The sequence below is a fragment of the Mesoplodon densirostris genome, chromosome 2 (genome assembly GCF_025265405.1).
Source record: "Mesoplodon densirostris isolate mMesDen1 chromosome 2, mMesDen1 primary haplotype, whole genome shotgun sequence".
Lineage (NCBI taxonomy): Eukaryota > Metazoa > Chordata > Mammalia > Artiodactyla > Ziphiidae > Mesoplodon > Mesoplodon densirostris.
In genome coordinates this window covers 124942681-124968204 of record NC_082662.1, presented here as the reverse complement: position 1 = coordinate 124968204, position 25524 = coordinate 124942681, and the positions used below count along the sequence as shown (strand labels likewise).

General features: G+C 37.5%; 1 protein-coding gene across 6 annotated transcripts in view; it reads left to right on the top strand.

The window, feature by feature from the left end:
- Positions 1–25524, top strand: part of CNST (consortin, connexin sorting protein) — a 123392-nt gene that overhangs the window by 90981 nt on the left and 6887 nt on the right. For all 6 annotated transcript variants that reach the window (XM_060090872.1, XM_060090874.1, XM_060090871.1 and 3 more), the window contains one exon: positions 6315–7207. In XM_060090872.1, the coding sequence (XP_059946855.1) occupies positions 6315–7207 (893 nt within the window). The remainder of the gene's footprint in view (positions 1–6314; positions 7208–25524) is intronic.

Here is a 25524-nt window from a genome sequence, read left to right as displayed (position 1 = left end):
ACATTTCATTAATAGCCATTTTACGGGGAGGGTGTGGACTAAATTCTGGAGAAAGAAATCTTGCCAAGTCTGATAAAATAATATCTTTTAAAGAAAAATGTCAAAAGTCTCATAATGAGCCTACTCAGATTGGTTATTCTATGAATAAATACATAGAAATGTAAGAAAGAATATGAGAGAAAGAGAAATATGAGGATATTACTTTAAATGATTTGTATTTAATATATTGTCCTTGTTTTTCCCCATATTCCTTATTTCTAATGTCTTACATGTTCTACAGTGTAGACTTTCCCTTTTCTTTCTCTCTACGTATCTTGGTCTTAAGCTCCTTATATAATAAGTAACTTGCTTTTTTGTGTGTGTGGTGGTTAAAGACATTGTTTCTGGCACCAAACTTGTCTGGTTTGAATCCTCTCTCCACCACTTAAAGTTGTGTGACCCTAAGAGACTTCCCCGGTGGTCCAGTGGTTAAGACTCCACGCTCCCAATGCAGGGCACTTGGGTTCCATCCCTGGTTGGGGAACTAAGATCCTGCATGCCACATGGTGCGGCCAAAAACAAAAAAAGTTGTGTGACCATAAGCAAGTTGCCTAATTTCTCTGTCCCTCCCTTTCCTCAGCTCCAAAAGGTGGACATTAATAGTTCTTACCTCATAGGATTCTTATGAGGATTAAATTAGTAATTTCATTAAAGTTTAGAACAGTACCTGGCACAAGGTAAGAAAAATATGTGCTCACTGCTCTCATTACTCTTCCTCCACCACTTCCTCCTCATGTTATCACTACCCCCTACTACTAGTATTCCATTAATGTTCTCTATGTGTTATTCATTGCTACTTTTCTAATTAATCTACCATTATTAAAGTCTTCAAGTAATTTATGTAGTATTTTATATTTTCAAAATACTTTTATGTATATTATCTCATCTTTTCCTCCTAACAACCAATTTAAGGTAGGCTAAATCATTGTAAGAAACTCAAGGGAGGTAAGTGACTTATTCCAGAACAGAACTAATTAGAACACAAAGCTAAACCCTATTTTTCTGACCCTGAAGCCCATGCGTTTTTATTAATTTATATTTTAATTCATTTTTATTAAGTAATATTTTATGTGTAAAAATAATATGAAACGTACATACATTTTAACAATTGATAGATAAATGAAGACCTGTGAACCTTGTACCCAACGAGGGACTAAATTGTCAGTTCTGTTACAGCTACCTTTGTGTTCCTCTCTATCCCATCACCTGCTTCACTCCATTCCTGAGGCAACCATTATCCTGAGTTTTCTATTTATCATTCCCTTCCCATTTTTTAATCAACTTTATTGAAGTACAATTTCCATACAATAAAATGTACCCATTTTAAGTGTATGATTTGATGAGCTTTGACAACTGTATACACTCATGTAACTATTACCCCAGTCAAGATATGGAACATATTCATCACTCCAAAATCTTTTTCCCAGCCCTCTTACACTCAGTCCCTCCCACCTCCAGTCCCAGGCAACCCAGTGCTTTCTCTTATTATCAGTGGGTTTTCCCTGTTTTAGAATGTAATATAAGTAGAATTGCTCAGCATCCTTTTTTTTTTTTGAGAGTTGCCCATATTGTTGTATGTATTATTAATTCATTTCCTTTCATTGCTGAGTAGTATTCCACTTTTTGACTGTACCACAATTTGTTTATCCATACACCTGTTGATAGATATTTGGGTTGTTTCCAAGTTGGAGATATCATGAATAAAATGGTACAAGTTTTTTTTGTAGATACATGTTTTTATTTCTCTTGGGTAAAGAACTGAGGGTGGAGTCATTGGGTCATAGGGAAGGTACATGTTCAGCTTTCTAAGAAACTGTTAAATAGTTCTCCAATGCTGTTGTCCTATTTTATACCCCACCAGCAATATATGAGAATTCCAGTTGTTCCACATCCTTGGTGACATTTAATGTTGTCAGGTTTTTTTTTTAAGTCATTTTAGTGGATATGAATGTCATTGTGGTTTTAACTTGCTTTTCCCTGATGACTGAGTGTATACATTTTTAGTTTTGAATTAGCCTCTGTAGAAGTTGTACTAATTTATACTATTACCAACAGTTCAGACTTAATTTAGGCACATTTCTTTCCATCTGCTAGAATAGATATTAACATTGAAAATTTCTTTTTCAAGCCTGATATCACTCAGATGTTTTTACCTGATGATAATTAATGAGATACTCAGAAAATATAAGAAATGTGTTAATTCATGAATGCTTTAGTCTCACATCATGTATTGTATAGGGGATTTTTCCCTAAAGAGAATTCATGGGGGAATGGGAGATGAGAGAGTAACGCAAAGGTATGTGCATTTGTAGAGCATGTGTTAGAACTTAGGTTTAAGTCTAACTTCTCATTTTAGAACTACCTCTTTAATTTGGTATTATTAAGCATCTGTCATACACTCAGCTTTTATTCCATTTTTGTTTCATCAGAGTAGATTTTTTTTTTAGTACATCTTAAGTCAATGCAATAGGGATTAGTAAACTTACCTCACTAGATCTTTGGGGTCAGGAGAGCCAATTAACAGAAATTCATGTTAATATTAACAGAAACATTAACAATAAGTTTTATACTATGATACATACTTGTAGAAAATTCAGAAAATATTTTTGGTTAAACATAGTGGATCAAACATTTACTTCCACTTTTTTTTTGGAACACTATTAAAATATCTGAAGGGGATCCTTAAAGGCAGAAAGCCAGAAGGACAGACCTGGCAAGGAACCAGCAGCAGATATGACATCCAGAAAATTTTGGAAGCTGGAAAGCAGATAGATGGGTGACACCTGGCTTAACATACCAGAGAAAGCCAAAAACTAAGTGTCTACAGGGAAAAGGTTGATTTCTGCTTGGGAAGGTTTGGGAATTGGAAGCACAGAGGATACCTCTAAATTTAAGGGTTTAAGGTTGCGCTAAAAGACTGTACAAGAAGCGTTTAGACCTTTATATTCCCCTTCTACCAAATCGGAGGCCTGTTGGAAGCTAGACACAATACAGCAGTGCCTTCAAAATTGCGAGAGAGAATGATTTCTAACATAGAAAACTTTACCCAACCAAAGTTTTAGTCAGAGGTGAAGAAGTAAAGACTTTCAGATGTGAATAACCTTAGAAAGTTTACCTTCCATGTACCTTTTCTTAGGAAATGTTCTACTAAGAGAGAATAAACAAAGAGGAAGACCTGGGATTCAGAGAAAACAAGATTTCCAAAATAGAGCCAAAATGAATTCCTAGGATCACTGGGAAAGGAAATTCCAGGATGATACCTGTGTAGCAGCCCTGGAGAGGAGTTCCAGGTCAGGGACTCAAGAAGGATATGTTTTAAAACTGATGGATTACCTGTTAGTACATATGCCGTAGTTGTACATCTGTCAGAGTTTGAATACACATAGGTAAAGGTTTTTTTTTAATGAAGTAATGAGGCAGTTATCAACACCAAGGAAAACAAAGCACAAATGAGAAAGGAAGATGTATCAGAGTACATAGTGTGGGTCAGTTGTGAATAATATTTACAAAGCCATAGTAACATAAACATTTGAATATTGATTTGCCCCAGAATTGTGTTGAATTGTAATGGGAGCTAGAGGAGGAGAAAGAAAACATCATTGTTGGGGAAAGGAACCATGAGAGCTAACTCTCTTCCATAGTAGGTAGGAAGTCAGTAGGTGTCCTCTACAACTGAAAAGTCAATAAATAACAATGTAAGTCTTAACTAGAAATGGTGAGTAAATATGAGAGGAAGCAGCTAAAGGAATTGAAAATTGGCTGCCCCTAGAGAGCAGGAATCAGACAGATGGGAGGGTAAGGCAGCAGACTGTTTTTCATTACCTGTAAGGACAGGTTTTAAGTTTTTCCCCAAAAACATGATTTGATACAACAAATTATAAAATAGCATATATTATGTCTGATTTGGAGACTGAATATGTATTAAAAGTATCACTTAGATTTTATATGGCATCAAACAAACTATAGCTACTCTCCTGATCTAGTCTGAAATTCTTGCCCTTTGCATCTTAAATTACTACTTTTTTTCATATTTTATATTTCTAATAGTGGAATGAAGCAACTGTTTTCAGGCCAGTATTTATAAGTATTACATTGTACCTATGCGTAGTCTTTATTACGCACCACTTAAGTGGTATCTTGCTTCATTAGAAACAGTACTTAAAATGACTATTTTGTCTAAGTAACTATAGTCAGCCACGTCACTTTCTACTCATGTAATGGCATCTCAGACTGATTCTCTAACTTTTCAGTCACTTATAGCTATTAAATAGTCTCATTTTGATTCTTTATGACTTAGTCCTTTTCTGTTCCAAACTTTACCATAACACTTAAATCTCATTTTGTTCAAAGCTCTTCTCTGTCCACCAGCTCTGCAGGGGCTGGGAGCATGGTCCGCTCTCTGGTGAAGCTAGCTAGATTAGTGCATAGGACGGAATCCAGGCTATGGGGACGTGTGGTGGCTCTGGCAGGACCAACTGAGGAGGCGCTTACTTCCAAGTTGCTCTCCTCGACATCTGTGGTCCTTTAGGTAACTGGCCCTCAGCTAGAGACAGCACACCCCGTTCCTCTGATGTGGGGCCCTCTCCGCCCTGTGTTTATGCTATTTACTCTCTGAATTCTATGGATATGTTTTGAGGGCCGTCTTCTGAACCTTTGGGTACTGGGAACTTGTGGAGGAGAGCTTGGCCCCCTTTCCATCTGGCAGGGGCCCTCTTTGCTCTGACGTCCCGCATCTTAACAGAGAGGCAGACCAGCAAGCTCAGGGGTGAAGCAGACAACCTAATGGGAATTAAAATGTCCATGTGTTTTTGGTTTTTTTTTTTTTTTTTGCAGTCTTCCAAACTTTGAATGATTCCTTGGGGTGGGACAAGACAAAGAATGCTGTACTCTCCCCAAAAGAGACCTATTTTTCCTTGTCCTCTCCTCATCTGATGTTCAAGTTAAGGCATTGGGGGAGGTAATACGAACTCTAATAAGCTCAGCAGTGCAGAGTTGAGGTGGCCAGACTCCATCCCTGATTCTCTGAAACCAGAAGATGGCATTTAAGTTCTGTCTTTTCTTTGGTATGGTACGTGCTGCCATTGCCAACTGGTAATTATTAAAGTACCAATAAATGAAAAACCAGGTAGAATATAATCATCACTATATTTCATCCTTGATTTTAACCTTTGGCCCATGATTTGTATAAATTAAACAATATATGACAAAAGAAAAAGTTAAAACTCCTGTGGTAGTTAGGAATGCTTAATCGACCAAAAACTCCATCATGAGCAAGCTTCTCTCTTATCTACTAGTTTATGCATTCAGTATATATTTTGTGAAAGTTTTTAATGGTTTAGTTTTAAAGTGAAAGAAAAGTATTTTAAATTGTTTTATTTAAAATAGAAATTGAAAGAAATATTAAAATTCCAAACCCATTTCTGCCTGGGACCAAGGCTTATGCTTTATACCACTACCTTTGACTGCCTCCCTTTAAGAAGTTAAAGTGGGCTTCCCTGGTGGCGCAGTGGTTGAGAGTCCGCCTGCCGATGCAGGGGACACGGGTTCGTGCCCCGATCCCGGAAGATCCCACATGCCGCGGAGCGGCTGGGCCCGCGAGCCATGGCCGCGGAGCCTGTGTGTCCGGAGCCTGTGCTCCGCAACGGGAGAGGCCACAGCAGTGAGAGGCCCGCGTACAGCAAAAAAAAAAAAAAAAAAAAAAAAAAAAAGAAGTTAAAGTAATTTTCCAACACATTAATTAAGGATGTTATTATTAAGGATATTATGCTTAAATAAATTTGAACAGAACAGACTTATGTTCCTTAGTTTAGTCTTAATAGATCAGAACCAGTATTGGTTTTCTTACACTTTAAATTATGTATTACTATGGTTCATCATGTAAAAATATTTATTTAATATACCATGTCTTAAATACACTGAAAATAATTTTTCTACACTTTAAAGTATTCGTTTAAATATACACAGCCAATAAAGCTCAGAAGAATATCTTCTAAACCTTTGAAAAAATGACTTTTTCAATTATAATGAAGACTAAATTATATATTCATATTTTAACATGTTTTTGAATAATCTCTGTTAGTTTTCATATCTAAAGGATTACTTACTAAATGTTTAGGATGTTTCCTCTACCTAAAGACACTATCATCCATCAGGTAGAATTTCCATTTCAGAGGTTTAGAATATCGTTGTGTCCCACATATTCATGTCCTTTCTCTTCCCTCCTGTACAAAGTTCTGTTTTGAATCTTAAAACAACTTGCTTTCCTTCATTTTCAGAGAGTGAAACTTGTGTTGGCATGGAATCAGGAAAAGAAAGCCAACATAAAAGAGAGACCTGCGAGAGCACTCCCTGCTGTAATCAGATGGACAGGCAGGCAGATCCCCTGAGCCTTCCGGTAACTGCAGGGAAGGGCCACACGGAGGAGCCGCTGTGCAGCACTGAAGCCACACTGGAGCTCCACGCCCTGCCCTTGGAGTCGGCAGGGAGCAGGTCTGGGCTACTCTCTTCAGGGAATGCTTGTGAGGATGACAGCCGCTTGCAGCTGACTCAGTCAGAGGCCAGCCAAGATGTGGCCGAAATAGAGGGCATTGCTAAGGACCCTAAGGTTTCCAGCGAGTCAGTGATAGAGCCATTGATTTTACCAGGCTCTGACCATATACCTCCTGCGTTGATTTCTGAGGGTAAATACTCACAGACGCAAAGAAAGGAACTCCAGTTGCTACTTCAGGATTCTTCTGAGGCGTTGCCCACAGACCAACTTGAGAACAATGAATTAAATGAGCTGCAGCAACCTGATCTTACAGACAGTGATGGAAAATCACCACAGGGGCAGACTGACTCAGAGGGCTCTGAGAGTGTACTTTGTGAAAATAATCAAGTATCTGATTTAAGTACAGTGCTTCCAGAAGAGTATATGGCCCCAGAGGAACAGGGAGATAAACACGAACAAGTCAGTAAGGAAACAGAAGACTATTTGAACAGCCTTTTAGAAGAATGCTTAAAAGATACTGAAGATTCCCTTTCATATGAAGATAACCAAGAGGAAGACCCTGATCTCCTTCAAGATCTTTCTCCTGAAGAAGAATCCTATAGTCTACAGGAGAACCTGCCTTCTGATGAAAGCTGTCTTTCTCTCGATGATCTTGCAAAAAGGATAGAGATTGCAGAGGTAAATTTGAGATTTAATATAAATATGATTTAATATAAAATACGATTAAGAAGATGAAATTTGAAAGCACATATATGCTAAATATTGCCTTGTTTTTGTAAATTTTCTCTGGCCTCAAACATGAGGGGGAAGTTTAGTTAACATAAATTTTTAATCATTATGTATAATCATGATGTTTATACCTCAAACATTATATTGCATGCCTCCAGTATATAGTAAGCATTATGTACCTCATGTTTCATATTCTTATGATTTTTATTTGGCAGTCCCGGGAATCATTAACAAGATAAGATTAGTTACATTCTTGTAAGGGAATCTTATTTTTCTTCTCATACATCTAGAAGATAAAATATATATTCACTGTTTCTTATTATTATTAATGTATTTTAAAATTCTTTAGAACAGTATAACAGAATGAAGGAAACATTTTAAAATACAATAAGAGTAGGAGATACTGAATGGATTTATAAGCTCTAGGTTTGAACAAACTTAATACTACTTGACTAAGTCAAATATTACAAATAATTCAAAGTTTTAAAGTTTCTCTAAACAGTAATTAAGCTAGTCAAAAACCAGAAAAGGGGGCAGGAGAGAATATCAAGATGACCATCCTCCTTTGTTTGATAATACAGTTTTTTAAAGTTCAGGGGGGAAAAAAAAGCCATACCAAAACTATAGCACCTCAGGAAGGCAGCCTGACATAGTGGAAAGAGCTGAGTCTGGAGAACCTTAGTTCAAATACTGTTATCAGCCTTATGGAGTTACTATCTAACTCTCTAATTCTGTTTACTACTCTGAGAATTAGGATGCTAACTACTTTTCTTCTTCTTCATCTTAGATTTTTTTCCAAATAAGCTTTTAATTTAATTTATATCCATTGTTTTCTAATTCTGCATTATCACTGGAAAAAAAAACCCATCAAGCAGAAAATGGAAACGTAACAAAGACAAAATAGACAACAGAATACATATGAAAATGGAACCCTGTGAAAGCTTTCTAAGATGATTACTGTTACATGACTATCTTCCTTTATTGCTATTTATAGTCAATTCTCCATCAACTCTGATTTTTATTCTTAATTTTTTTCTTGACAAAATTAGATAAAATAGTCATTCTTTTGTTTATTTTAACTAGGTCTTTTTATTGCCATTTATAGTCAATCCTCCATAAACTGACTTTTCTTCTTAATTTTTTCTTAAAATTCCTTAGTAGTGCTTAATGAGTACAGAGTTTCTGTTTGGGGTGATGAAACTTTTAGAAATAGTTTTGGTGGTGATTATACAACATTATGAATGTAATTAACGCCACTGAATAGTACACCAAAAAATGGTTTAAATGACAATTTTATGTTATATATATATATACACATATTTTTAAACCATAATTTTTAAGAATAGTAAAAAAAAAATTTAATAGAGCTAATAGTATAACACTGGACCTTCTCTTGTTTATTTTCATCAGACCTCTGGTACAGGGAATTATCAAAGCAGAAGTCACAACCATATTCAAATCTAGCTGTAATACCAAAAAGTCACTATTATCTGACTGCTTATTTTCAAGTTGAATCAAGCTGACCTTATGTATGGTCTAATTTTACTTTTTAAAGTATAAACTGTGAAGAAGGACCAGAGTACTCCTGTTGAGTCTCCCTGCCTTAAAGGACATTTGTGGTGGGGAATTACTGTTAAATTAACATTGTACTACAACTAAATGGAATAGTCCTTCCTCAAACTCGTAATGTCGGTTTTTCCTGTAGATAACACCTAGCTAGAGGTGGAAATTATATGTATGTACATTTTAAAGTTGTCTTTCCCGTGAAGTTACTTTTTATACATGATGGTCCCCTTTCCTAAAAATCTATTGGTCTCTTAAGTTATACTGTTTTAAAAACCCCAAAAGCTACATATGACTAACAAAACTAGTTTACTTTCCTATGATAATGCTAAACAGATTGTTTCTGAATACTTCCTTCTCCGTTCTGAAAAATATACCTTTAATAAAATCTGCCTGTGTCAGGAAAAGTTTTTAAAATTTCAAAACTGGAAATCACTATTCACTACTTCCTTAGTATCCTAAGAATGAAGTTTTGAGCTAAGTAAAATGTCCAGGTAATAGTGGGTTTGCTTATAAGTACAAAGTTCTTTATAATCAAAACACTGTTTATTTCATGCTTTCAATATAATTGTATTAGGGATATCTTCATATGTCAGGTGCTGAGGATAAGTGAGGAATCAGATGAAGTTCTTGGCATTTGGGGACTCTGCTGCCACATTTGTCCATACTTTTGTGAATGTAGGATACAGAACATAATTTCTTAGTAACTAAATAATGTTCACGAATAATATTTTTCCTGCCCTCAGGAACCACGGAGGCTTGTGAGCCTGCTTTTCTCCACATCACTGTGTTATCCTGTGAGTCCTTCTCTCCCAAATCTATCATTTCTTCCTGTCAGTGACTCTGCCTCTTACAGGTTTCCTTACTGCTTGTCACTCTTTCTACCACTGTGTTTATGGTAGAATATAATAGTACGTTCTCTCATTGCCAGTTTTCCCCTTTTTTCTTGTATCTCTGCTTTCATTTTCTTGTCACTTCTGCATTGCTCAGCTCTGGCTTCTGTGGAACTTGGCCTTGATAACCATTACCAGCACAGTGCAAGTGTCTGTTGTGTTTTTTTTTTAAACAATTAGTTTCATCACATAAAATGAAATATTTATATAAAATCTCATAGAGAACTGGAAATATGTACACTAATTTAATTCATTAATATAGAGACATGTGGGGGACATCCCTGGCAGTCCAGTGGTTAAAACTCTGGGCTTCCACTTTAGGGGGCACGGATTTGACCCCTAGTTGGGGAACTAAGATCTTACATGCTGCATGGCACGGCCAAAAAAAGAAAAAAAAGATGTATAAATGAAACTTTTCTAGGTTTGGGAAGCTTTTCCAAAACCAGAGTAATTGTGCTAAGTAAAACGATGTCTTAATATCTGAAGCACTGGTGTTCTTTCTTATGTAAAAAAGGTGACATACTGTCATCAGAAGTATAATCTCTACTGTTTTAAAAAAGCATCAAAAAAATTTATGCTCATTTCATAGATTTTTGTTTTTTTAATATTTTATTTATTTATTTGTTTATGGCTGGGTTGGGTCTTTGTTGCTGCTTACAGGCTTCTCTAGTTTCAGTGTGTGGGCTTCTCACTGCAGTGGCTTCTCTTGTTGCAGAGTGCGGGCTCTAGGAGCACGGGCTTCAGTAGTTGCAGCACACAGGCTCAGTAGTTGTGGCACACGAGCTTAGTTGCTCCGCAGCAGGTGGGATCTTCCCGGACCAGGGCTCGAACCTGTGTCCCCTGCATTGGCAGGCGGATTCTTAACCACTGTGCCACCAGGGAAGTCCCCATTTCATAGATTTTTTTTAAGAAAAAAAGTTTATCACATGTGGAGTGTCAGCAAGTTAGAGAGATTCACTTATTTATCCCCTCATTAAGTAATTTTTATATGAGTAACTCCTGTGTGAGTGCCATGATATTACAGTTGCAGTGATTAAAAATTCAGAGAAGGATGCTGTATGTATGAAGCTTCATTCTAACAGTTGTCTGGTGGCAAGTGTTACCTGTTTGCTGAATTTGAGTATCCCAGTTTTTAGAAAAAGATGAAATTTTATCCCAATACCCATAATATACTGACATTATTTATTTATTTATTTACTTACTTACTTACTTACTTATTTATTTTTGCGGTACGCGGGTGTTTCACTGTTGTGGCCTCTCCCGTTGTGGAGCACAGGCTCCGGACGCGCAGGCTCAGCGGCCATGGCTCACGGGCCCAGCCACTCCATGGCACCTGGGATCCTTCCGGACTGGGGCACGAACCCGTGTCCCCTGCATCGGCAGGCGGACTCTCAACCACTGCACCACCAGGGAAGCCCCTGACATTATTTTAATGTCAGAATCCAAACCCCTTTTACCCAGGAACCTAGTAATGCTAATAAATCATTGACTTGCTGTGTTCTGGAACCTGGGAGGGTTACATTATCTTCTCTTTAAACTCTTTAGCTGTTCCTAGCATCAAAACCTTAGAGAGGAAATAAGCTATACAAGTTCAAGTTGGCATTAGGATCCAACCTCATATTGCTAATAAAAGTCCACTCAGTGTACAGTAGGCTGTTTGTTACATGTGTCGGGGTGAAGGAGTTGTTTTGTTTTCTAAATAAGTAACATGTCAAGTATTGGGTAAATTTTACAAAAAGTAATCTATTCACATTGAAAATAGTCATAGTATGTAATTCAGAGGTCCCTTTGTGAGCAGATTTTAGCAACATGATATGCTATATGGAAATAAACCATTCATTTTTCTTCATTTAACATATGTGTGTGTGATCTGTTTGCAGAGATGTCATATGTTCAGAAAACTATTTTAAATGCTTCAGATTCAAGTGATTTTTGTTTTTAGAAATAATATCCTAATGTGATAGCTGGAGAAGAAGCCACTTTACTACTGCTTGGGTCTTTAAAAAGCTTTCAATCTGAAAGAGGGCAAAATATGTTCCCTGCCCCTCTGTCTTTATTGGCAACATTCATTTAGATATCTTCAGGTCTACCTGTCTCACAAGAAACAAAATAGGGGAGGACATAACCTAGAACTTTCTGATGGGGAGAAAGATGACAGCCCAAAATTGGTTTTGAGTTTGTCTTCAGAGAAGCTGTCTAATCTAAGTGACTTCTGTGCAATATTCATCTCTGTCTCTTGGCCAAGATCAGGAAAGTTAAGTTACATTAAGACTAGCCACTGTGGGATTCTCTTACCAAGTTAAGATGGGAGGCTGGGACTAAGCAGTAGGATTTTATGAAATCATATAGTTAGCTGTTCTTTGGGTCTTGGACAAAGGAGGGTCTTAGAAACAGCAATCATGGTGTCCTTGAATGGCTCTTTTAAGGGGAGCAGGGGAAGTCCAGCTTCCTCACAAAAGAGGAAATATAGTCTTCCAATAACATGAGTGTTCATGGAAAATGTTTGACCCAGGACTTATGTGTCTAAATGAACCCCAAAGGATTATCCAGGGATTACCTATCTTTTCTTTGTGCCAGATGGTCTCATCTTTGCCTTTCTTTTTCATCCTGCCCTCTAAAATTTCTAATTAATTAATGCTTCTCTTATTTGTCTTGTCTCTTGCACCCTGCTCCTTTTCTTTTCCATTTAAATCATCCTTTCAATTTACATCTTTACTGCCTCTTCCTGGACTTTTGCAATAGCTACTTAATAAGTTTCCCCATTCCTTCTTTCCCTCTCCAAATGGTCTTACATTAGCACTGTATAAACTTAGGGTCTCAAACTGATACCCAAAGGGGCCAGTCAGACAATAGTAGTAGATGAAATGACTTAGTTGTAGGTGATAGGGCGAATAGAATGTTCCCATGCCTCATCTAGAAGGCTGAATAGCTTTTTGAAATACTGTAGATGAAACCAAACACACCTGAGCGTCTGGGTATAACACATAGACTGTTAATTTAAACCTCTGCTATAAAATAATTTTTGCTTGTCAGTCTCTTCCCACGACTCCATTTGGCTCCAGGATAAAGGCTGTACTAAGTGGCTTGTTATTCAGGACAGTTGGTAATCTGGCCCACTTTACCTTTCCAACACCATCTCCTACCGTTCCTTTGTTCTTAACCTATACTGTGGTCAGCCTGGTCTCCCTGCTGCCTTCCAGATACACCTCACATATTGTCACCTCTGATCTTTACCTTCAAGTGATTAACTCTTTTCCACATATTATTTCTTCTCAACCCTCAAGATCTAGTTCGTGACTTTTTAGCACATAGAGTGCCAGGCACAGTGCCTGCCATGGTCAGTACTCAATAAATGCTAGCTGCTGCCATTATTTCTTGATCACTGAAGTCCATAACGGGGGGGGGGGGGGGGGCTTGAACACCATTCCTCCTAAAGTCCTGTCTACCTGTAATATTCCCTTGTTATTATAGGACACACGCATGCGTGGGCACATTGCATTGGACACTAAATTGCAGACTCCTTAAGGGTAGGGATCTTGTTGAATACCTTCTTGTATCCTCTACAGAGCCAACACAGCCACCTATACACAGTAAGCCTTCCTCCCCGCCTCCCCCTTTTTTCTTTTCTTTTTTTTTTTTTTTTTTTTGACCTAATTCACTTAGAAAAATAAATTACCTTTAAGGACAGATTTGATTATTTTAAGGGAAATAGCTATGTTATTCAACTAAGTATAGGCTAGGTGCTGTCTTTATATAAATTGCTCATCTATATATATTCATTTGCTCTTTGGCACATTTCTTGAGCACCTACTGTACTGTAGAAACTAAGGAGGTACCAGTGAACACAGATCAAGTACCTGCTCTCATCACACTCTTCAGAGGGAGAGAGACATAATAAATGAGTTCACATAAAAACAAACAGTACAGTTTCATATCTTGGTAGTGGCTCTGAAGAAATCTCAGCAGGGTGGAGGGGTGTAGAGAGACTGAAGTGGTGGGTAGGATGGAGGAACAGGCTCTATTAACCAGGGTGTAGGGGAAGGCAATGGGAGGACCAGCAGGAGGGCCAACACATCTGGAGCACAGTGAACAGGAGAAGGACAGTAGGAAGTTCAGGTGGAGAAGGCAAGCTGGAGCTGGTTCCTGTAGGGCCTCATAGACCAGGGTAAGGAACTGGAATTAAATTTAAATGGTGGTAGAAGTTTGAAATGGATTTTGAACAGAAGATGTGACTTGACTTGTTTCCTGCCTGCTCTATGGAGACTAGCAGAATGCAGTTAGGGGCCAAAGAAAGGCACCAATCCAGTTATTGCAATTATTCAGATGAGATATAATGAAGGACTCAGTAGTGATGGAAGTGGTGAAGATATATTTTTGAAGGAAGAACTAAAAGGATTTGCTAATGGATTAGATATGAGGTATGGTGGTGAGGAGCAGTTTTGAGAGGAAGAGAATCAGGAGTTCTGTTTTAGAATCTACCTATCTAAATGATATACTGGGGCTTAAAAAGTGGGATGGTATCTTGATATTCTAACCATTTCTTTTCCTATTTCATACTTATTAAATTGTCCCTTTAAGCAAATAAAAGCTAGTTACAAAAACATGAGATAGTATCTAATCTAGAAACTTAGGTACATTATAAAACTCATATTTTTATTTCAGAAAATGTTTTTCCTTTTTATTTATTTTTAACACCTTTATTAGAGTATAATTCCTTTACAATGGTGTGTTTGTTTCTGCTTTATAACAAGTGAATCAGCTATACATGTACATATATCCCCATATCCCCTCCCTCTTGCGTCTCCTTCCCACCCTCCCTATCCCAACCCTCTAGGTGGTCACAAAGCACCGAGCTGATCTCCCTGTTTTAAGCGGCTGCTTCCCACTAGCTATCTATTTTACATTCGGTAGTGTATATATGTCAGTACTACTCTCACTTTGTCGCAGCTTACCCTTCCCCCTCCTCATGTCCTCAAGTCCATTCTCTACGTCTGCGTCCTTATTCCTGTCCTGCCCCTAGTTTCTTCAGAACCATTTTTTTTCTTTAGATTCCATATATATGTGTTAACATACGGTATTTGTTTTTATCTTTCTGACTTACTTCACTCTGAATGACAGTCTCTAGGTCCATCCACCTCACTACAAATAACTCAATTTCGTTCCTTCTTATGCCTGAGTAATATTCCATTGTATATATGTGCCAAATCTTCTTTATCCATTCATCTGTCAGTAGACACTTAGGTTGCTTCCATGTCTAAGCTATTGTAAATAGAGATGCAGTGCACATTGTGGTACATGACTCTTTTTGAATTATGGTTTTCTCAGGGTCTCTGCCCAGTAGTGGGATTGCTGGGTCATATGGTAGTTCTATTTTTAGTTTTCTAAGGAACCTCCATTCTGTTCTCCATAGTGGTGTATCAGTTTACTTCCCACCAACAATGCATAAGGGTTCCCTTTTCTCTACACCCTCTCCAGCATTTACTGTTTGTAGATTTTTTGATGATGGCCATTCTGACCGGTGTGAGGTGATACCTCATTATAGTTTTGATTTGCATTTCTCTAATAATTAGTGATGTTGAGCAGCTTTTCATGTGCTCCTTGGCCATCTGAATGTCTTCTTTGGAGAAATGTCTATTTAGGTCTTCTGCCCATTTTTTGATTGGGTTATTTGTTTTTTTAATATTGAGTTGCATGAGATGTTTATATATTTTGGAGATTAATCCTTTGTCCATTGATTCATTTGCAAATATTTTCTCCTATTCTGAGGGTTGTCTTTTCATCTTGTTTATGGTGTCCTTTGCTTTGCAAAAGCTTTTAAGTTTCATTAGGTCCCATTTGGACCACCAGAGGTGGATCAAAAAAGATCTTGCTGTGATTTATGTCAAAGAGTGTTCTTCCTATGTTTTCCTCTAACAGTTTTATAGTGTCCAGTCTTACATTTAGTTCTAATGCATTTTGAGTTTATTTTTGTATATGGTGTTAGGGAATGTTCTAATTTTATTCTGTTACATGTAGCTGTCCATTTTTCCCAGCACCACTTATTGAAGAGACAGTCTTTTCTCCATTGTATTTCTTTGCCTCCTTTGTCATAGATTAGTTGACCATAGGTGCGTGGGTTTATCTCTGTGCTTTCTATCTTGTTCCATTGATCTATATTTCTGTTTTTGTGCCAGTACCATATTCTCTTGATTACAGTAGCTTTGTAGTATAGTCTGAAGTCAGGGAGTCTGATTCCTCCTGCTCCGTTTTTTTCCCTCAAGACTGCTTTGGCTGTTCGGGGTCTTTTGTGTCTCCATACAAATTTTCAGATTTTTTGTTCTAGTTCTGTAAAAAATGCCATTGGTAATTTGATAGGGATTGCATTGAATCTGTAGATTGCTATGGGTAGTATACTCATTTTCACAATGTTGATTCTTCCAATCCAAGAACATGGTGTATCTCTCCATCTGTTGGTATCATCTTTAATTTCTTTCATCAGTGTCTTATACTATTCTGCATACAGGTCTTTTGTCTCCCTAAGTATGTTTATTCCTAGGTATTTTATTCTTTTGTTGTTATTAATTTCTTAATTAATAATTAATAATTTCTTCATCGTTATTAATTTCTCTTTCAGATTTTTCATCATTAGTGTATAAGAATGCAAGAGATTTCTGTGCATTAATTTTGTATCCTGCAACTTTACCAAATTCATTGATTAGCTCTAGTAGTTTTCTGGTGGCATCTTTAGGATTCTCTATGTACAGTATCATGTCATCTGCAAACAGTGACAGTTTTACTTCTTCTTTTCCAGTTTGTATTCCTTTTATTTCTTTTTCTTCTCTCATTGCTGTGGCTAGGACTTCCAAAACTATGTTGAATAAGAGTGGTGAGAGTGGACATCCTTGTCTTGTTCCTGATCTTAGAGGAAATACTTTCAGTTTTTCACCATTGAGAATGATGTTGGCTGTGGGGTTGTCGTATATAGCCTTTATTACATTGAGATAGGTTCCCTCTATGCCCACTTCTGGAGAGGTTTTTTGTTTGTTTGTTTGTTTTTTGCAGTACGCAGACCTCTCACTGTTGTGGCCTCTCCCGTTGTGGAGCGCAGGCTCAGCAGCCGTGGCTCACGGGTCCAGCTGCTCTGTGGCATGTGGGATCTTCCTGGACCGGGGCACGAACCCGCATCCCCCGCATCGGTAGGCAGACTCTCAACCACTGCGCCACTAGGGAAGCCCACTGTTGAATTTTGTCAAAAGCTTTTTCTGCATCTGTTGAGATGATCATATGGCTTTTATTCTTCAATTTGTTAATATGGTATATCACACTGATTGATTTGCTTATATTGAAGAATCTTGCATCCCTGGGATAAATCCCACTTGATCATGGTGTATGATCCTTTTAATGTGTTGTTGAATTCTGTTTGCTAGTATTTGGTTGAGGATTTTTGCATCTATATTCATCAGTGATATTGGTCTGTAATTATCTTTTTCCGTAGTATCTTTGTCTGGTTTTGCTATCAGGGTGATGGTGGCCTCATAGAATAAGTTTGGGAGTTTTCCTTCCTCTGCAGTTTTTTGGAAGATTTTGAGAAGGATGGGTGTAAGCTCTTCTCTAAATGTTTAATAGAATTCACCTGTGAAGCCATCTGGTCCTGGACTTTTGTTTGTTGGAAGATTTTTAATCAGAGTTTCAATTTCCTTACTTGTGATTGGTCTGTTCATATTTTCTATTTCCTCCTGGTTCAGTCTTGGAAGGTTATACCTCTCTAAGAGTTTGTCCATTTCTTCCAGGTTGTCCATTTTATTGGCATAGAGTTGCTTGTCATGCTCTCTTAGGATGCTTTGTATTTCTGCGGTGTCTGTTGTAACTTCTTTTTCATTTCTAATTTTATTGCTTTGAGTCCTCTCCCTGTTTTTCTTGATGAGTCTGGCTAATGGGTTATCAATTTTGTTTATCTTCTTGAAGAACCAGCTGTTAGTTTTATTGATCTCTGCTATTGTTTTCTTTGTTTCTATTTCATTTATTTCTGCTCTGATCTTTATGATTTCTTTCCTTCTGCTGACTTTGGGTTTTGTTTCTTCTTCTTTCTCTAGTTCATTTAGGTGTAAGTTTAGATTGTTTATTTGAGATGTTTCTTGTTTCTTGAGGTAGGCTTGTGTAGCTATAAACTTCCCTCTTACAACTGCTTTTTCTGCATCCCATAGGTTTTGGATTGTCATGTTTCATTGTTCTTTGTCTTAGGTATTTTTTTATTTCCTCTTTGATTTCTTCAGTGATCTCTTGGTTATTTAGTAACGTATTGTTTAGCCTCCATGTGTTTCTTTTTTTACGATTTTTCCCCTGTAATTGGTTTCAAATCTCATAGCATTGTGGTCAGAAAATATGCTTGATATGATTTCTTGAGAAGAAAGTGTAATCTGCTGTTTTTGGATGGAATGTCATATAAATATCAATTAAATCTCTCTGGTCTATTGTGTCATTTAAAGGTTGTGTTTCCTTGTTAGTTTTTTGTTTGGATGATCTGTCCATTGGTGTAAGTGAGGTGTCAAAGTCCCCCACTATTATTGTGTTACTGTTGATTTCCTCTTTTATAGCTGTTTGCAGTTGCCTTATGTATTGAGGTGCTCCTATTTTGGGTGCATATATATTCATAATTGTTATATCTTCTTCTTGGATTGATCCCTTCATCATTATGTAGTGTCCTTCCTTGTCTCTTATAACACTGTTTATTTTAAAGTCTATTTTATCTGATATGAATATTGCTGCTCTAGCTTTCTTTTCATTTCCATTTGCATGGAATATCTTTTTCCATCCCTCACTTTCAGTCTGTATGTGTCCTTAGGTCTGAAGTGGGTCTCTTGTAGACAGCATATATATGGATCTTTTTTTTTTTTTTTTTTTTTTTCTTTTTGCGGTATGCGGGCCTCTCACTGTTGTGGCCTCTCCCGTTGCGGAGCACAGGCTCCGGATGCGCAGGCCCAGCGGCCATGGCTCACGGGCCCAGCCGCTCCGCGGCATATGGGATCCTCCCAGACCGGGGCACGAACCCGTATCCCCTGCATCGGCAGGCGGACTCTCAACCACTGCGCCACCAGGGAGGCCCTGGATCTTTTTTTTTATCCATTCATTAAGCCTGTGTCTTTTGGTTGGAGCATTTAATCCATTCACGTTTAAGGTAATTATTGATATGTATGTTCCTATTACCATTTTCTTAATTGTTTTGGGTTTGTTTTTGTAGGTCCTTTTCTTCTCTTGTGTTTCCCACTTAGAGAAGTTCCTTTAGCATTTGTTGTAGAGCTGGCTTGGTGATGCTGAATCTCTTAGCTTTTGCTTGTCTGTAAAGCTTTTGATTTCTCAGTTGAATCTGAATGAGATCCTTGCCAGGTAGAGTAATATTGGTTTTAGGTTCTTCCCTTAAATCACTTTAAATATATCATGCCACTCTCTTCTGGCTTGTAGAGTTTCTGCTGAGAAATCAGCTGTTAATCTTATGGGAGGTCCCTTGTATGTTATTTGTCATTTTTCCCTTGTTGCTTTCAAATTTTTCTTTGTCTTTAATTTTTGTCAGTTTGATTCCTATTTGTCTCGGCGTGTTTTTGCTTGGGTTTATCCTGCCTGGGACTCTGCGCTTCCTGGATTTGGGTAGCTATTTCCTTTTCCACGTTAGGGAAGTTTTCATCTATAATCTCTTCAAGTATTTTCTCGAGTCCTTTCTCTCTCTCTTCTCCTTCTAAGAACCCTATAATGTGAATGTTGTTGCATTTCATGTTGTCTCAGATGTCCCTTAGGCTGTCTTTATTTCTTTTCATTCTTTTTTCTTTATTCTGTTCCGTGGCAGTGAATTCCACCATTCTGTCTTCCAGGTCACTTATCCGTTCTTCTGCCTCAGTTTTTCTGCTCTTGATTCCTTGTAATGTAGTTTTCATTTCAGTTATTGTATTGTTCATCTCTGTTTGTTTGTTCTTTAATTCTTCTAGGTCTTTGTTAAACATTTCTTGCATCTTCTCGATCTTTGACTCCATTCTTTTTCCGAGGTCCTGGATCATCTTCAATATCATTACTCTGAATTCTTTTTCTGGAAGGTTGCATATCTCCACTTCAGTTAGTTGTTTTTCTCAGGTTTTATCTTGTTCCTTCATTTGGTACATAGTCCTCTGCCTTGTCATCTTGTCTATCTTTCTGTGAATATCTGATCCTTTTAATGTGCTGTTGGATTCTGTTTGCTAGTATTTTGTTGAGGATTTTTGCATGTATGTTCATCAGTGATATTGGCCTGTAGTTTTCTTTCTTTGTGACATCTTTGTCTGGTTTTGGTATCAGGGTGATGGTGGCCTCATAGAATGAGTTGGGGGGTGTTCCTCCCTCTGCTATATTTTGGAAGATTTTGAGAAGGAAAGGTGTTAGCTCTTCTCTAAATGTTTGATAGAATTCGCTGGAGAAGCCATGTGGTCCTGGACTGTTGTGTGTTGGAAGATTTTTAATCACAGTCTCAATTTCAGTGCTTGTGATTGTTCTGTTTATTTTGTCCATTTCTTCCAGGTTGTCCATTTTATTGGCATAAAGTTGCTTGTAGTAATCCCTCATGATCGTTTGTATTTCTGCAGTGTCTGTTGTTACTTTCCTTTTTCATTTCTAATTCTATTGGTTTGAGTCTTCTCCCTCTTTTTCTTGATCAGTCTGGCTAATGGTTTATCAATTTTGTTTATCTTCTCAAAGAACCAGTTTTTAGTTTTATTGATCTTTGCTATTGTTTCCTTCATTTCTTTTTCATTTTTTTCTGATCTGACCTTCATGATTTCTTTCCTTCTGCTAACTTTGGGTTTTTTTGTTCTTCTTTCTCTAATGGCTTTAGGTGTAAGGTTAGGTTGTTTATTTGAGATGTTTCTTGTTTCTTAATGTAGGATTGTATTGCCGTAAACTTCCCTCTTAGAACTGCTTTTGCTGCATGCCATAGGTCATCCCATAGGTCGTCATGTTTTCACTGTCATTTGTTTCTAGGTATTTTTTTATTTCCTCTTTGATTTCTTCAGTGATCTCTTGGTTATTTAGTAGTGTATTATTTAGCCTCCATGTGTTTGTATGTTTTACAGAATTTTTCCTGTAATTGATATCTAGTCTCATAGCATCGTGGTTGGAAAAGATACTTGATACGATTTCAATTTTCTTAAATTTACCAAGGCTTTATTTGTGACCCAAGATATGGTCTATCCTGAGGAATGTTCCATGAGCACTTGAGAAGAAAGTGTATTCTGCTGGTTTTGGATGGAACGTCCTATACATATCAATTAAGTCCATTTTATTTAATGTATCATTCGTAGCTTGTGTTTCCTTATTTATTTTCATTTTGAATGATCTGTCCATTGGTGAAAATGGGGTGTTAAAATTCCCTACTATGATTGTGTTACTGTCGATTTACCCTTTTATAGCTGTTAAGTGTTTGCCTTATATATTGAGTTGCTCCTATGTTGGGTGCATAAATATTTACAATTGTTATATGTTCTTCTTGGATTGATCCCTTGATCATATGTAGTGTCCTTCTTTGTCTCTTGTAATAGTCTTTATTTTAAAGTCTATTTTGCCTGATATGAGAATTGCTACTCCAGCTTTCTTTTGATTTCCATTTGCATGGAATATCTTTTTCCATCCCCTTACTTTCAGTCTGTGTGTGTCCCTAGGTCTGAAGTGGGTCTCTTGTAGACAGCATATATATGGGTCTTGTTTTTGTATTCATTCAGCCAGTGTATGTCTTTTGGTTGGAGCATTTAATCCATTTACATTTAAGGTAATTATCGATATGTTTGTTCCTACTATCATTTTCTTAATTTGGGTTTGTTATTATAGGTCTTTTCCTTCTCTTGTGTTTACTGCCTAGAGAAGTTCCTTTAGCATTTGTTGTAAAGCTGGTTTTTGTGGTGCTGAATTCTCTTAGGTTTTGCTTGTCTTTAAAGGTTTTAATTTCTCCATCAAATCTGAATGAGATCCTTGCTGGGTGGAGTAATCTTGGTTGTAGGTTTTTCCCCTTCATCACTTTAAATATGTCCTGCCACTCCCTTCTGGCTTGCACAGTTTCTGCTGAAAGATCAGCTGTTAACCTTATGGGGATTCCCTTGTGTGTTATTTGTTGTTTTCCCCTTGCTTCTTTTAATATTTTTTTCTTTGTATTTATTTCTTGATAGTTTGATTAATATGTGTCTTGGCATGTTTCTCCTTGGACTTATCCTTTATGGGACTCTCTGCACTTCCTGGACTTGACTAATTATTTCCTTTCCCATATTAAGGAAGTTTTCAACTATAATCTCTTCAAATATTTTCTCAGTCCCTCTCATTCTCTCTTCTTCTTCTGGGACCCCTATAATTCGAATATTGGTGTGTTTAATGTTGTCCCAGAGGTCTCTAAGACTGTCCTCAGTTCTTTTCATTCTTTTTTCTTTATTCTGCTCTGCAGTAGTTCTTTCCACTGTTTTATCTTCCACGTTACTTTATCCGTTCTTCTGCTTCAGTTATTCTGCTATTGAGTCCTTCTAGAGAATTTTTAATTTTAGTTATTGTGTTGTTCATCGTTGTTTGTTTGCCCTTTACTTCTTTTAGGTCCTTGTTAAACGTTTCTTGTATTTTCTCCATTCTATTTCTGAGATTTTGGATCATCTTTACTATCATTACTTTGAATTCTCTTTCAGGTAGACTGCCTATTTCCTCTTCATTTATTTGGTCTGGTGGGTTTTTGTCTTGCTCCTTTATCTGCTGTGTGTTTCTCTGTCTTCTCATTTTGCTTAACTTACTGTGTTTGGGGTCTCCTTTTCTCAGGCTGCAGGTTCGTCATTCCCGTTGTTTTTGATGTCTGCCCCAGTGGCTAAGGTTTGTTAAGTGGGTCGCGTAGGCTTCCTGGTGGAGGGGACTGGTGCCTGTGTTCTGCTGGATGAGGCTGAATCTTGTCTTTCTGGTGGGCAGGACTGCATCCATTGGTGTGTTTTGGGGTGCCTGTGACCTTATTATGATTTTAGGTAGCCTCTCTGCTAATGGGTGGAGTTGTGTTCCTATCTTGCTAGTTTTTTGGCATAGGGTGTCCAGCACTGTAGCTTGCTGTCATTGGGTGCATCTGGGTCTTCGCGTTGAGGTGGAGCTCTCTGGGAGAGCTTTTGCTGTTTTATATTACATGGAGCCAGGAGGTCTCTGGTGGACAAATATCCTGAACTCGGCTCTCCCACCTCAGAGGGTCAGGCCTGACACCCGGACGGAGCACCAAGACCCTATCAGCCACACGGTATCTAGAAAACATCTGGGAGAGACTGCAGCAAGACCGGCTCCTTAGCAGTTGCAACCGTAACAGGAAGCTTATTCCTCCCTCTGGATGGGGCAACAAGTCTTCCTGCAGGTGCGAGGTTGCCTCCTTGGTCCTAAGGAAACTAACTTCTTGTCACCCTCACTATGGACTAGGCGCCGACATTGTGGTAGGACCACGCATGCGCCCTTTTTTCCTTTTTAAATTAATCTTTGAAAAATTCAATATCAATGTACTTTATCATCATTTGTTTTTTACTCTCCATATTGTCGTGTTTTAATATGCAGCATTGTAGTGCCAGAGAGCACCGTTGTGTTATTTCTAGAAGATGGCTTTTCCTCCATTTAGCTGCCTCCTCTTGCTGCTGCTGTGACTTGTTATATTATTTTGCTGTAGTAGTAGCCATGACATTAATCTACTTTCAACTTATTGAATGACACAAAGGATCTTTCATCTAACCTTCTCCTCCCCAGTGTCTCTAGACTGACGGTTTTAGCCATTAGTTTAAGTATCTCTTAATTCAGGTGATGTATAAGATAAGGATTTGTTGCTGTAAAGTGTTTTGGAAAGACAAAAGAAACTTATTAGGTTTATTTGAAAGTTCTGTTCATCTAATTTGAATTGTAATATGTATTATCACAAATGACACTAAGCAAAACTTTAATAATCATAGAAAATAAGATCTTTTCACATTAGGGAAATGGCAAGAGGTTTAACCTTGAGTTAGTATTCAACTCTGCCCGTAACTGGTGCTACAAATGTAAGCAAGTTATTTAAGCTCTCTCAGCTTGGCCTCTTCATCTGTAAAATAGGACTGGTAATGCCTGTATAATAGAGTTGTAAAGATTAAGTATGAAATATTATATAAATGTCTTTACATAAAGTGCAGATTCACTAAATCATAGTTCTTATTCTGGAACCCAAATCTAAAGGACCAGGCAGAGACCCATGACTTGTTCCTTCAGTGAAGAATAGTACTGGAAAATTTGACATTGAATGACTGGAATTTCATTCTCTACAGTGAAACTGCTGGCATTTACACTGTTTATAATATACTAATATGATTTATGAATGTTATTTCTCAAGTTATCTGGAAACCAAGCAAAATTTACCAACCTTGAGTTTCTGGGTTGAGTAAAGCCTTGATCAGTAAAAGAATATTATTTGCTATCTATTTTCTCCTTTAATTTGAGGAGGCAGATCTAACAGCAAGGCCTCTCTGAATGTTTCCCTTGTCATATTATGATTTCCTGTGCCAGCAGTGTTGCAGAATAATTTTGTTTTTTACAAACAGTTCATTATTAAAATGCTATTTAAGATAATCATTGCTGTTGAGGGGGAAGTGCAGAAGAGCTATTTATTTACAAATATACAGGGCTAGGTCGGATGGATGTTTCATTATTTGTTTTAATTCTGCACTTTTTCACAGAGTACCACCAGTAACAATTACACTATTTACAGCTTAAACATTCTTTTTGTTCTCAGTGTAAAGGCTTGGTATACTTTGTTTTGGTAGGAAAGGAATTTGGTAATTGAAGTGGGAAACTAAATTTAGTTTAGGTTTTTTTTTTTAACTTTTTTTTTTTTGGCCGCACTATGCAGCTTGTGGGATTTTAGTTCCCTGAACGGGATTTGAACCCAGGCCCTCAGCAGTGAGAGCGTGGAATCCTAACCATTTGACTGCCAGGGAATTCCCTAAATTTAGTTTTTAAAGCTTTATTTTTTGAGATTTAAAGTTTCTTAACCTTTTAATATTGACATTATGTTAAAAAATTAAAAGGCATAGAAATGTTTTTTAAGAGTAGTTTGGAGAAGACACATTTCTATGTGCCCTAACTCAACTTCCCAACCTACTTAGAAACACTTAGCAGACTTCTGAATGAGACTCTAGACTAAGACCATGACTTTGTTTTAACTTACTTGCCTTCTACCATAAAATTAAGGTAAACTCTACCAAAGTCATTTCTTTTTGTTTGACTGTCTTGGTATGATAAGTAGGAATTTCTGCACTAGGGGTAGGTTCTAAGACCTTTGCCCAAAACTCTTGTCAGCACAAAAAGGACCGCACCCACCTGTCTTCTAAGAGTTTCCCCCTTGGCTTGCATCTCCTATGCCTAAACTTGGTCCCACCATCCCTATAAACTATAGGATAAGAGGGCAGTTAAAAAAGAAAGATCCCTGGAAAAGATCCCTGAATAAGACTGAAAGGAAATAATGGAAAAGAACACATTCCTTCACTTCAGACGCTGGAGCAGCCCTGCTTAAACAAAAGATTCTTGGTGGGAGAGAAAAAGGAAAAGCATGTAAAGGCTGTGGATAGATTTTTTGCCAGGAATTAATGGTTGAGTGGGGAGGGTGTCAAGATAAAATGTTGGCTCATCCCACACAACTGTGATGTCTCATACTCTTACTTCTTCCCTTTTTCAAAAATTTGCCAAAGTTCATTGCCATCCATAGTAAATAAGATGGGGCCACTTGGGAAGTCTTGTATCCCTTAACTATATGACTTCTGGATCCCAACACACCAGATTAGGGCAAGCAGGCGCTAAGGT